The 14,483-nt window shown below is 32.4% G+C and overlaps 1 protein-coding gene and 1 non-coding gene across 11 annotated transcripts in view; both read right to left on the bottom strand.

Annotated features, from left to right (window-relative positions):
- LOC148309635 (cytospin-A-like) overlaps window positions 1-14,483 on the bottom strand; it is a 148,102-nt gene that overhangs the window by 67,821 nt on the left and 65,798 nt on the right. For 5 of the 10 annotated variants that reach the window (XM_088259618.1, XM_088259621.1, XM_088259619.1 and 2 more), the window contains exons 2-4: window positions 6,482-6,679; window positions 4,510-4,565; window positions 2,634-3,377 (exon numbers count right to left, since the gene is read on the bottom strand). In XM_088259618.1, the coding sequence (XP_088115744.1) occupies window positions 2,634-3,377; window positions 4,510-4,565; window positions 6,482-6,538 (857 nt within the window). In that variant the 5' untranslated portion in view covers window positions 6,539-6,679. Of the gene's footprint in view, window positions 1-23; window positions 193-385; window positions 448-2,633; window positions 3,378-4,509; window positions 4,566-6,481; window positions 6,680-14,483 lie in introns of those variants that run through there. The other 5 variants (XM_088259620.1, XM_088259628.1, XM_088259625.1 and 2 more) reach the window with 4 other exon arrangements.
- Window positions 4,062-4,133, bottom strand: TRNAC-GCA (transfer RNA cysteine (anticodon GCA)). Its single transcript has one exon. It is a non-coding gene; the product is annotated as a tRNA-Cys (tRNA).

Here is a 14,483-nt window from a genome sequence, read left to right as displayed (position 1 = left end):
GGCAGGCCAGACAATAAACGAACGAGCTTTGAAGTAATTACGGCACACGAACACCTGTTAACATTTTCTTGACACCAAAGTAACACAATGCACTGATAAATATTATATTTTATAGTTTTAAACACTATTTTTTCAAATACAAACGAAACGGAACTTTACACGAACTGGATATTAAAAATTATTTTATTTCCAATGACGCGACGTATGCATTGCACTGCAAAACAAGAAAGTTCTTCGCACAAATGCACGGCCGAGACGCTTTCACGTGCGCACCGTTTGCGTATCCGTATATTCGAAAAAAATCACAGAATTGAAATCACGATATCTTAATTTAGCGAGGCACTATTGTTTACTATTTCTTTTAGCAACATTTAAAACAACGCACCGCGTTCAAAACTTGCTTTAACTGTCAGTTGCGCAGACGGGTGCGGGAGGCGGACGAAACACAACATAAACATTGTGTTACCATGGTAGTTCCCTGCATTACCGACAAAGGAGGTACCCAAACAAATAACCAGTTATTTTTTAAGCGTTACTTACGCTACAAAACGAGAACGAGTATTTTAACTCGTCACTCGCACGACAATAACGTAATAATATTTGGCTAATTTGTAAAGCGTTATTTGTCTCAAGGACGCCGAACATTTTTTTAAATTAAATAAACCGTTTACTATGCCTTAAATATTACTTACCTTTTATACTTGACTATAGTACGTACTTTGAAAATACCTATATGTTTAATACCATTCTTAAGACATATAACACAATGAAAGGTTTTTGATATATTTTATATCAATTTAATTCTACAGAAAAAATAAAATTGCTCGAAAGAAGTAGGAAGTATTATTCAGTTTTACGAAATTTAAAAAATCTGATCACTATTACGCGGTGGAGATTTTATACATGATCAGGTTTATGTTGTGATTAATTCAGTCGTACCAAGTATTTCTTGCATATTTATAATCTGATATTTTATATTCTCACATAAAGATTTATCCACACTCACCAAATATACCTTCTCACTCTTAACTCACTTTTCATTTTACTTAACATACAAATAGACATGGGCAATCGAATTAAATAACGACTTATTTAAAAGAAAATGCTACTTAATTCAGTATTTAGATTGGATTACTTAAAGCAAGTCACGCTAATCACGAATGTATTAATTTGGTCGGGTATAACGAATTTCTAGTTCCTGGTACTTTTGATCATTTGACATTAAAAAAAACTTAATCCAGAAAAATATAAACCGAGAAAAGATGACGAATACCATCCAAATTTGGTAACCAATAAAATAATAGTTACCCATAAGCTACAACGTGTACATGCAATCATCATAGATACACATCATTAATATTTCCGTTATATCTGAATTTACAGTAAATGAATGCTCGAAGCCACCGAAAAACAAACAAACAAACCGGATGACCCCCCATTTTACTTTCGAAATTTTTGGTGTGTAGCAGCTACAAATAAAAAATAACGAACCATGAAAAAAATCTGAATAATCGATGGAATCAAATAAAAAAATATATTGAGTAACGAATACTTATTTCGAAAATAACGATTGAGTATGATTGAAAAGTAACAAGTTAAATACCGCCGTTCACCTCACAAATATAGAAATAAATATTATGTATCGGCAGTGTACTGCTTTACCGACACGACATAAGAAATAATCAAACAAGAATGGCGCCGCCCGTGTTCGCGCCAAACGGCGGCAAACACAAAATATAACTGACGCACTTATATTTTTTCATGTCTAAAGAAAGTTTGCCATTTATAATTTGTCGAAGGAGATTTTTTTAAGTGAACATTCACTTTTGAGTAATTTTAATCCACGGTATAGAATCGATTTCGAAATTGATATGTTAGTTATCATCTCCTTACCGCACCCAATAGCGGATAGAGCACTGTGAAAAATAAAATATCGTACCTAATATCTTTGGGGTTATTTTTGTTGCATACTTTGTATCTACCAAAACAATGGCGCAGCTGACGTTAAAAGGGTTAGTTCTATAATACGATTTGTTCACAATATTAATCACCGGAACAGATGAAACTGGAGGGGTGTAAAAAATGTATGCTGAGTCATCACCACACCTAGAAATGTGGACAGAATTGAATTATATCGGAGGGGAGAAATTCTTAAGCTGATAAATGAATGCCCATCATTTATACTTTAAATACAAAAAAATTTGTAGCTTTTATAGATAAACAAAATACATAACATTGTTATACTCCTCTCTTTTTTAATCTTTTTGTAACTCGTATCTACAAGCAAAGATGCATTGGGCATTAGATCGTATTGAATCAGTGCTATCTTGATCGTTTATTACTTTAAGGCAAAATAATCAGTTTTGCCCTCCAGTCCCGGATGATATTAATTAAATATTAGTATACACGAAAAATCACTTATATTTCGTTTTTATATTATTATTTTAATTATGTTTTTTTTAATACCCTTTAATAACGATTATTCTACGAGCGAGCCAGAAAACATCGTGTTAATGTTGTTTTATACATGGAAGGCACTTAACAAATGTTTAAATCAAATCAATATTTTGAATGACGACAAATTAAATAATAAAAAAAAACAATCATTCATCTTAATAATTCTTTATTCTTACCTTTGAATGTTTCTTAAAGATGTAGCCCTCGTTGTTGGTATAATGATTTTCAGCGCATCAGCGTTGCTTTTCTTCCTGGCTGATTCTTCAAATCCCCCGTCGTCTTCCTCCTGCAGTATATCATTATTGTTTATTGTCTTCAAAACGCGTAGATTCGGCACAGACTTGCAGGTAGAAACCCCTGATGATTTAGTGGTTTCAGATACACTTTTAAACCTAATTAATTTGGCTTTTGATGACGTCTGCTTCTCTCCGACGGACGTCTTCCTAAAAGGTGGTAGAATAGAAAATCTGGATGTTTTTTGATCTTTTAATTTTGGTGTTAAACTTCCATTGTTTTTGGCTTGAGAATTTGTGCTATCTTTGGTTGAATCAGCGCTAGGAAGTGGTGAAACTTTTGCCGGTTTGCCTTTTGGTACGGGTATCAAAGGAGACAGCAACGGCCTTATTGATTTGTTTTTAACTTCCGTTCCTTGAGTTGGTGTCTTTTGGATTTTGTTTGGAGGGGAATTTTTGGTTGCTTCGCTTTGGTTTTGCGGTGAGATCAAATCTTTTGAATTTATGCTTAATTTGGTCAAGTCTACACTTTGCGGCCGTCGCAAACGTGATCCGGAGGGAATCCCTGTAATGGCCTTGGACTTGGAACTGATTGTATCATTATATATGGAGCTTCTGGTTGTTCCGGCAACTTGACCGGTGTCGGTTGGATTGGTTTCCTTGGTTGGAAGAGCGGTGGTGCTATTTCTGAAATACAAATAATAAAATCAAAGATGTGAAGAAAAAACATACGTTGGATAAAATAGTCAATACATCATATCTGACCCCAGTGGTGCACAAGGGACCGCAGCAAATCTATGACCTTAAATCATGGCGAACCTACAGATGACGCGGGTGAAGGACTTTATAAAGGAATTTATGGTAAAGGTAAGAAAATACGGAGGAATAGTAAAATTATAATTTTAAATCAATATTTTTTACTGTGGAATATTCACCTCTGATCATAATCATTGAATGGGCTTTGGTAAAAATGTGCGTTGCGTGCTTTTAAAATCGAACAAGAACAAACGATTTGTTTCTTTAAAGGTGTGGTGAAAAGATAGAAACATGATATTTCTTTTTTTTTAATCAATCGACATTAAATATTTTCAAAAACCTATAAGCCTTACTTAATAAAACTAATTTCGGTAATTTAATACAATATTTTACAGGGACAAAAATTCACAATCCTTTTTAAGGTATTATATTTTATAGAATAGTGAAATAATAGAACCGATCTATAAGAGTAATATGTAGTTAGAATTTTTTCCAGTGAAAAATCTGGATTCGTGTATGAAAATAATTTCAAGTACATTTTTCCAGCTTTCTGAAAATCATGAAAACACTGCATTGATAAAAAGAAGAAAAAAATATAATTTAAAAAATAAGATGAGGGGACACCCGGGTTTGAACCGGGGACCTCTCGATCTGCAGTCGAATGCTCTACCACTGAGCTATATCCCCGATGACGAGTCGAGTGATAATAACTATACACATACTTTTAACCAAAGATAAGTAACTTTGAACGAGACCGGCACCTATCGGAATTTTAAGTGTTATACTCAGCTTTGGTGTGTTTCTCCGCTAAAGCAAGCAGTATTCAACATACACTCATAGATGGCGCTAGCAACAAAATCATATTTTACCCTCTATAACTAGATAACTCCTAAATATCGTACTACACACTTTGATAAATTCATCTAAAAGCCTCATTTTTTTTTTGAAAAGGGACTCGTTGATTTTGGTTGTTTGTTTAAGCAAAGATAAACTTGTTGTTTAGTTAGAAGACCAATTGAGACTTAACATTACACAAAAACAAAAAACGCAAGTATAAACTCACCCTATCCCGGATCTAGCGCCATTTCGGGAGCTCCCATCGCGCATGTCGTTTTTCCGCTGAAAAGAAAAATTAAATTAATAATATGCCCATTATATTTACACTACAACGGTCGATACAAACTTATCAAACGAATGCTTATTATTTTTCTTCCTTGATCATTATCCTCACTTAGATGGTGCATAGAACACTGCCACTCATTTCTTCAAACTCTTATCAGCACCCCAATAAACGCAGTGTCATCTTGATCGTTAATACATGAAGGAAAGGTGATCAGCCCTCCGCTTCAGGTACCAGTCCGGGGTAATATTGAATAAATATTGGAGTGAAAAAATCGGTTATATTTATTTGACCCCCCCTGGGAATCGAACCTGGGACCTCCAGAACGGTAGCCAAGCATGCTTACCATAACACCATGGAGGCGGACTCATTTATGATAGATAAATTACCCATAAAATTTACTACCATAGGCATATCAATATTTACATCACAGCATATTGTGACGTATTGATGTGTCTATGGTGAAAATTTATGCCCTTTATATATGGAAAGCACATCTCTTTAGTGCATATCCATTTAATGGGTAGTTTTTCAAGCCACTATGCCACAAATCTGTGAATATTGCTTTCCGCCCACTCAACTAAAATGACTGAAACTGCTCCTTACCTGATCCTACTCCCTTCGTTTTCCTTATTTTAATCGATTTTACAGTACCGTAAATATACAATATTGTAATTATTTGTTCATTCATACTGAAACTAGTTTATATCAATGTTTTTTTTTCGTTCATGTACAAGCACTATCTGCCCACTCATTTCAAACGAATGTATAAGGTACACACCTAGACCAGTATCACTAGTATAAACAGGCTGGTCTGTTGGAAGGTATTGCTTCCAAGCAACAAGCCTGCCAACGAATGTTTATTCTGTACAAAAATTTATAATCAATGAAATAACTGGTCAAATTATAAGCAAAAATTTAAAAAAGATGTTTTCAGGCGTATCCCAGTATGTCAATAATTCGGGAAGGATCTTGCATATATTTCAAAATGAAAGAGTCTCAGCTTAATATAAAAAGCTAACTCAAATCAACCATACATACTGTAGCAAACTCGCACATGAAGCGACATATGATTTATAAATCATATTTTTGATTAGTGTGGTTATCAATCATGGGTGGAACGGTGAATGTTACACTTGTATAAAGTGATCACTTAAACCAGCATATGACAGGTTGTAAATACCCAGACTTGCATATTCTTCTTCATCTGTGTTGAGATGTCAAAAATACAATAATTTATTATTTGAAAGTATTAATTTGTACAGGACAAAAGAGTTGTCGGAAGACCAAAAGAGATGGTCCGACGACAAAGTCGCTGTGGGGGGTTGAAATTGGGTGCAAGCAGCAACCGACCGGAGGAAATGGAAAGAAGGGGAAAAGACCTATATCCAGCAGTGGAGGACAGAGGGCTCATGAAGAAGAAGAAAATCAATCAATCGTCTATCTTACCAGCTCGCAACCAGCGCACTAAATTTAGCGAGCGAGCCTTTGCTGTTGGCGTGGAATGCTCTTCCACTAATGGTTAGAAATAGTGACAGTGAGATGATCTTTAGAAAAAAACTAAAATCACATTTCATTGCTAAATCATTTCCACCATAATATTTTCCCCAATACATTCACAGTAAAGCGCCCTTGAGGAAGTATTTTACGAAAATGGCGCTATATAAATTATCCAAATTTATTATTATTATACATAAATAAACAGCGTTCACTTGTTGATATTTATCTTACTAGATGTTCCTTGCGATGATCCGGCAATTTATGTCGTTAATATATGGACGAACATCGATATCTCTGAGATTAAATTGGTTTTATCCATTTATCGACAAAACCCTTTTAAACTCAAAGTACGAGTGACAACTTTGCCAACACAAGTGGGTGCAATTAATTTACAGCACATTTTTAAAGTACTTACCGTTTTATCAACTGAATTATGTTGCCAGTTGAAAAGGGAATAGAAAGCCTTTTTCATTTGCAATCCGGGGCACTATTCACTCACGAGCACACGTAAATTTTTCATTTAAAATCGGGGTTAGTTGTACTTTGTACATACATTTCCCATACATTAACTTATTGCATAAACTTTTATAATTTATTTTTCGGATTCTTGGTACTTAATTCACACGAAAATAAATCAGCACATTTGTAAAACTATTTGATTAGTTCGATTATCACTATTTTCAGATTGATTTATCACTACTAATTAAGATTTGTTTTTTAATTAGATTCGTTCCATTGCGCTTGATTAATTTATAATTAACTCGTTTTTAATGTTTTTACTTAATAAAATATAAACTAACTAACTAACTAACTAACTAACCATCACGCTACTTCCCCACAAAGGTAGGCAGAGAGAAAAGAACGCCATACCATCCTGTCTTTGCAAACATTCTTTGCCTCTTCCATATTCATACATCTCTTCATACATACCCGCAGATTATTTCGACTCCTGACTCGGCCGCCTTTAAGTATATGATATACCTGATTGTGCCAAGTTTTCCTCGGTCTTCCAATATAAACAAATTCAATGCTGCTTTATAAAATATTTTTTAATACAAAAAAATATTTGATTTACTTATTGCGTGCATAAAAATTGACAATAATATTTTTAAAATGTCTTAATAAAATAAAATTCAAATATTAAATAATTATCCACTCCCCATTCAAGTATCAACCCTTCATTCTGAACTCTGAACCTAATTCTCGAATTGCGTTCATAATTTCTAAAATGATAAAGCTAAACGCATTTAAACTACGAGTTTTTTTATTGATTGCCATTATTATTTTTTATTATTATTTTGTTTGTGTCCGCCTCCGTTGCGTAATGGTCAGCACGCTCGGCTACCATTCTGGAGGTCCCGGGTTCGATTCCCAGGGAGGGGTTAAATAAATATAAGTGATTTTTTCACTGTAATATTTATTCAATACTACCCTGGACTGGTACCTGAAGCGGAGGGCTGATCACCTTTCGTGTAAACGATCAAGATAACACTGCGTTATATGACGCAGTGCCCTATGCACCATTGGTTTTATTTTTTTTATTTTTTTTCAAGTATCTCCAGTTTACATTTAACTTTTAACCGCAATCAATATTAATAACTATCCTCAATATCTCAATCCTCAAGTTTTTGCTCAATAATAATAAGCTTCTTTTCATCTCACCAATAGATGTCTCTAGTGAAGTTCTAGTGATTCAAGAACAACGTTTCGAAATTGGTTCATATATGTATATATAGAACTTCCAAGAATTTGAATGGTGTGGTTGTCAATAATGGGTAGAATTGTTGTAACACTGTAATATTTATTCAATCGGAGGGCTGATCACCTTTCCTTCATGTGTAAACGATCAAGATAACACTGCGTTTATATGAAGCAGTGCCCTATGCACCATTGGGGTGCGGATAAGGGTTTTATTATTATTATTATTATTATTATTTTAAATAAAAATAAGACACTGTCAGAAACATTTTCTCTACTGGGTGACTGCCAAACAATTTTTTTTTTATATTATCCACTGTCTATTTACAAGGAATTAAGTTTCACCGTCTTAAATCTGTATTTACAAATCGTGTTAACCCGATATTGTAACGAAAAATCTATAAATTATCTTTAAAATGTATCTTAACAAGGAAAAACTTGTATTTGTGAACATTGAAGATAGCAAAGTTGTCGCCACAAACAATGACTTTATAGTAGGCAAACATTTACACGCTTGTAATCCAAGGAAATATATGCTTCATTACAAAGGTGAATGGAACGAAGTTATCTTAGATCAAATAAAAGAAAAATGTTGTTTCGTTTAGAGATAAGATTATTGCAAAATTGAAAAATGAATTGCATTTTAACGATGCACTTTCTAAAAAAAATACCACAATTAAAAATCGTCTTTAAAAATTTATGAGTGCAAAAGAAACTTTTTTTATTATTTTTTGACATCTCATCAAAGATGAAGAAGAATATGGAAGTTTGGGCATTTACGGGGCTGACGACCGTCATAGGCTGGTTTAAGTGATCACTTTACACGCGTGTAACATTCACCAATTCTACCCATTATTGACAACCACACTACTCAAATTCTTGGAAGTTCTGTATATATGAACCAATTTAGAAACCTTGTTCTTGAATCACTAGAACTTCACTAGAGACATCTATTGGTGAGATGTAAAGAAGCTTTTTACTAAGCAGAAACTCTTATATTAGTATGTGAAGTCCGAATCCTGGATTATAATCACACACATGAGAAACGCCAGAAAATACCATTTTCATTTTTATTATTTAAGCTTATAATTTGAACAGACAACTTATTTACAACATTTTGAGTGTGTCCAAATACTTGTTCACAAAATCTGGATTATCTCCAATTACAGAAGTTATTTTCATATGAAAATAACTTCTGTAATTGGAGATAATCCAGATTTTGTGAACAAGTATTTGGACACACTCAAAATGTTGTAAAGAAACTTTTTTTATTTAAGAATTAATTTATTAATACTTTTTATTGTATACATGGAACACGTGTGTTTTGATGGTGTGATCAAAACCATAAATAAATAAATATTTATGTTTTAATTTTTAAATCACACACTGATTTTTTTTAAATTCTACTAAGTTCTATTTTATTTTTAGCTATGTAATAATGTAACATTCGTTTGAAAATGCCATAACAAGGCAAAACAATTATCACAAAATTTATTTTTATGTGTTTTTTAACAATAAAATAAAATTTAGTTGTCTCAAACATCAGTGTATAATTTAATATATAAAATAATAATATTGTATATTTTGAGTTCTACATTTTATGCATGTTGCATATTTCTATCTAATTATGATCAATGCAACGCTTCCGTGTTTATTGTTGTCCTGGTTATAAAACAACATTGGTATTTGAACTCACGATCTTATGACCAATATACCTCCATTCCACCCACTATGCCGTTTATCAAACATTACATTTTACTCGAAACATTATGACGATAGGCCGCATAATTATACCTAATTTCGAAGTGTTAGGTTCAAACTATTACTCGTATTTCTCTTTGTAACTAAAAGAAAACCATATTTGGTAGAGCAAGGTTACAAAATGATCAAATTCCTATTAAGAAAAATGTACCTGATACGTAACAGGAAATGGAATGCTTTGTGATTTAATACTGTAAAGTTATAAAATACGTTTGATATCATTCTGTAATTTATTAATTTCAAAAGTAATCTGTTAAGCACCCCGGAGACGTCAGAAATATTGATACTTTTACGTCACTCAAAATAATCATTGAACGAAGCCCAAGAAGTAGCCCATAATAAATTTCGCTGTGTCTCAGTCTGGAAATTTAAGTAAAGTTATTAAAAATAAAAATACATCAATATCTTAATAACTTTTAATTGATTTAGCGTTTAATTTGTACAACTCCATTTTGATTTATTTTTTAATTGTTAAATCAACCACAGATTTGAGTCTAGACTCAAAAAATCTAAAAAATAATAATAATCATTAAAACATGGCACGATCAGATACGCCAAATACTTGAAAGTGGTCAGGTTAGGAGTCATAACAATCGGCGGGTATGTATGAGGAGATGCATGAACGTGGAAGAGGCGAAGAATGTTTGCAAAGACAGAGTGGTGTGGCGTATTTATAATTTTCTATCAGACACTAGATTTTTCACCCTACATATTATATATCAGGATGAAGCAAAATAAAGGAATGGGTAAATGATCAAGAGTTAATTTAATGAAAATTGTAAAATGTATATTTTCTTAATTTTTCTCTTTTTTGTGTATACTTATATCAGGTTAAAATGGTTAAAAACAATATAAAATGTATTAAAAAAGAATTCCACCGACAAGACACACAAGGTGGCTTGGTAAGTCTTTGCAAAATATATTTATATATTTTTAATATGTTTAAAATTGTGAATTAAAAAAATAATATTTTTTTTTTAATTTTTAATTTTTTTTTTAAATTCACAATTTTATATATAAATGAGAAATATGGTTTTAAGTCATACGTGTAAATTTTGTATCCTGTAAGTATTGGCTATGTAATGTACGTAAATACACAGGTAATTTGGTTGGTGTGAATGTGTGGGCGGAGTTGTGGGACTACGCGTCCGTTAGAGGAAATGCAATCTATAATCAAAATGACGGAACTTGGATCACCTGACGTAAAGAAATTTTACATTTGCATAATGCGAACTAATCAATGGGTGAGAAACTAAAATACGGATAAATTATTATCCGTGAACATATATTTTATACAGGGTGAGGCATAGTTAGGTGAACAAAAAAAAGTTAGTTTCTTTTTTTTGTTTATTTTCTTTACATCAGTTTAAACAAATTAAAACACAAAAATATATATATACAAAAAAACATATTTACGTTACTAACTCAATATTGTCTTTCATATATTTTTTAGTAAACCAAAAAAATACGATGTATTTTTCATGAACGATGTAAATTGAATTTCTATTCGCCTCTTAAGGGTGTACTCTATACTATACAAACTCAGTACACGAATGGCTGCGCGAAAGGTCGGACACGTTGTATTTTGACTCTTTACTTTTCAATAACTCTTTTTTTTTTTTAAATCATATGTATTTATTTCGAAAAAAAACTTGTGAAATCGTGTAAAATCACTGATATTTATTTCCCCCCCACCCTGGGAATCGAACCCAGGACCACAGCACGGTTAAGCACGCTAAGGGCGTTTGTGCAATACACGGAATTACAAGGAATTTTACCGTCCGGCACGTCAGTTAGCGTTTTAAAACGATGGTTGGCTTGGATTGGCTTGTGCTTTTGTCCATATTTCTTCGGATCGGTGCTCTTGATCGGTGCGTGAACACGTTGCGCGTAAATTCGATCACGATAAACTGTCATAGTCGCTTTCATTTTTCAAAACCGGACTGCCGGACGGTGAAATTCCGTGTAGTGGACAAACCAGGATCTGATATAATAAATAATATTAATGCTGTTTTATTTGTACTTAGTTTTCACTAGAACACCTATTTTTTGGTCATCTAAAATTTGCTGTATGTAACATAATTAAAACAGCAACAGACCTTAGGAATGTGGGGGGGATATTTTCGTGATCAGAAATATATGATCCTGATTCGAGATACCACAATAACAATAGCCGGTTTAATGGGCGTCGATACATTGTTAACCCATTATACCCAAAATTGTTGTAAGAAAACGTGAATAGTATTTGTCTCAAATAATGTAATAGAAATATGAACGGATTGTTCTAAAATACTGGCGATTAACATTGAATTATATTAAGTGCTTAAATTCAAGGAAAATTATGCCCTATTATTAGGGTGTAAAACCATTTTTAGATATTGGAGAGCTCTAATGGAGCACGCTGAAAACTACAAAAATTGCTTCATATGAAAATTATTATTATTATTAAACCCTTATCCGCACACCAATGGGGCATAGGGCACTGCGTCATATAAACGCAGTGTTATCTTGATCGTTTACGCATGAAGGAAAGGTGACCAGCCCTCCGATTCAGGTACCATTCCAGGGTAATATTGAATAAATATGAGTTTTTTTTTCATATGAAAATACGTGTATAAAAATAGTGATAACACTTTTTTAAACATTTAACCTTTTTATCACAGCATATCATAGAACATAGGGTATGCATTTTTTTGGTAGTTTTTATCGTTATTATTTCTATTTATTTTTAAATACATATAAATGAAATAAAAATAAAAACAAACGAAAGCAGATTGAAATACATTGTATTTTTATACAAATTTATATTTTCGTGAATCGATTCTACGAATGGGTTTGAGAATCAAAATAACTCGTTTTTTCGCTAAATTCATTACAATATTTGATCATATAAGGTAATAAAAAATAACTCGACTTATTTTTAATTTTTTGTATTACATATGAAAACCCAGATCAAATCCCAAAATTAATAATACGTTGTAAAAAAATTACATAAACTCATGAACCAGCGAAATTGCAGCACATATTTTTTACAATAGTCTGTGTTTTAAGGGGTCAAAGGCTATGCGATTAACGCGAGAGAATGCGGAAAATATTTATTTAACATATTCTTCTGTCGTAGATATGATATGTAATCTATATTATTACGAAAAACATTTACAAACGCTTAAAAATAATAACCAAAAAAGCACCAGAGCTAAAATTCTGAGCCAAGTAAAATATTACGTAAAAAATTGGTAGGCATCTGCCGAAATATATTATTACTAAGTGCACTCACTCCTTTCAAGAACGTCATAAATCAAAAAAATTGATTTTTCAGGAGAACGTTTTTAAAGTTTAAAAATATAATACAAAGTATTAAAAATAAATATCAAGCCACTTATTGAACTTTTTACTGTTCAACAGATCTTTTTAGGTAAAACCCGAAGGTTTTTTCTCCATTTGAAAAATAATTAGTATATTTAAAAATATAATTAAACAATACCTTTTCTTCAAAATGCAAAAACAACACTTTCTGTCTTGTAGCGGGTAAATATTAAGTTTAAAATATGCCTCTTCTGCTGGGATATAGTACATTTTCTGGGCATTCCGAAAACATGCACAACTGAAAATTAACGATTTTTGATTTATGACGTTCTTGAAAGGAGTGAGCGAATTGTATTTGATTCACATTCATACTTGTATTATCCAATATTATGCAAATTATATTAGCTATGAGAATGGTTTAGCTATAAAATTACAATAAAAAATAATGTTTTAAACAATAGGTTTTTTTTGTACAACATGATGAAAGTAGGTAAAATCAATCTGGGTAACTTTGAACTCTTGGGTAACATTGAATAAAGTCGATAAATTATTCATACCTAGTTCAGTGGCATGCAGAGTTTTTTTGGCGTGCAGGGTACGGTAAGGTTGGGTAAGGATAAGGCATGGATAAGGAACGCGAGTAATCCTGGGTAGGCACTGCTTTTCTGTCTATATATATGTAGAATGCACGCCTTTGACCTAGTTTGGCAATTTTCAAAATATTTCCAGTGCACCTAAATATTACTGGATAAAAAATAATAATTTTTAAAAAGCGCTTTCTTACCTACTACAAAAAAATGCTTTTTTCAATTGAAACGTCTAGTCCCGAAATTACGTGATTTCATTTTGGTTATGATTTACATGTCAAATAAAAAAGAGAATTTAAAATGATCGATGTTTTGACAATAAGTTGTGTTTCTGCCAAACGATTCTTTACTTTCAATGGTAATTTATACGCAAAGCAAGGTTAAACATTTTATTTTATTTACGGCTAATGCCTAACAATATTCACAAAAAAATATGTATTATAACAATAAATAACACGCTAATAAAACTCATCAATATTATACAATAGGTTAATACAATAGATTTTCAAAACAATTCGTCACATAAGTGTGTACCGCGGCACACTGGTGTACCGTGGTGATTAGTTGGTGAGCCGCGGAAAAAAGTATTGTTTTGTGAAAATAACAAAATGGCTCTAAATTTTGATTGCCTGAGCTCAGTTTAGTAGGCTCACATTTCGCATTAAACAAAATATGTTAAATTTGTTACCTATATTAAATATAATTTTTTGACATCTCATCAAAGATGAAGAAGAATATGGAAGTCTGGGCATTTACGGGGCTGACGACCGTCATAGGCTGGTTTAAGTGATCACTTTACACACGTGTAACATTCACCAATTCTACCCATTATTGACAACCACACTACTCAAATTCTTGGAAGTTATATATATATGAACCAATTTAGAAACCTTGTTCTTGAATCACTAGAACTTCACTAGAGACATCTATTGGTGAGATGTAAAGAAGCTTTTTTTTTATGTTACACGTGTGTAAAGTGATCACTTAAACCAGCCTATGACGGTCGTCAGCCCCGTAAATGCCCAGACTTCCATATTCTTCTTCATCTTTGATGAGATGTAAAAA

This window comes from Brachycentrus maculatus, unplaced genomic scaffold, assembly GCF_059751285.1.
Source record: "Brachycentrus maculatus isolate JH-2025_06_01 unplaced genomic scaffold, ASM5975128v1 h1tg000119l, whole genome shotgun sequence".
Taxonomy (NCBI): domain Eukaryota; kingdom Metazoa; phylum Arthropoda; class Insecta; order Trichoptera; family Brachycentridae; genus Brachycentrus; species Brachycentrus maculatus.
The sequence above is the reverse complement of the archived record's forward strand: the minus strand, read 5'-3'. Positions and strand labels throughout refer to the sequence as shown.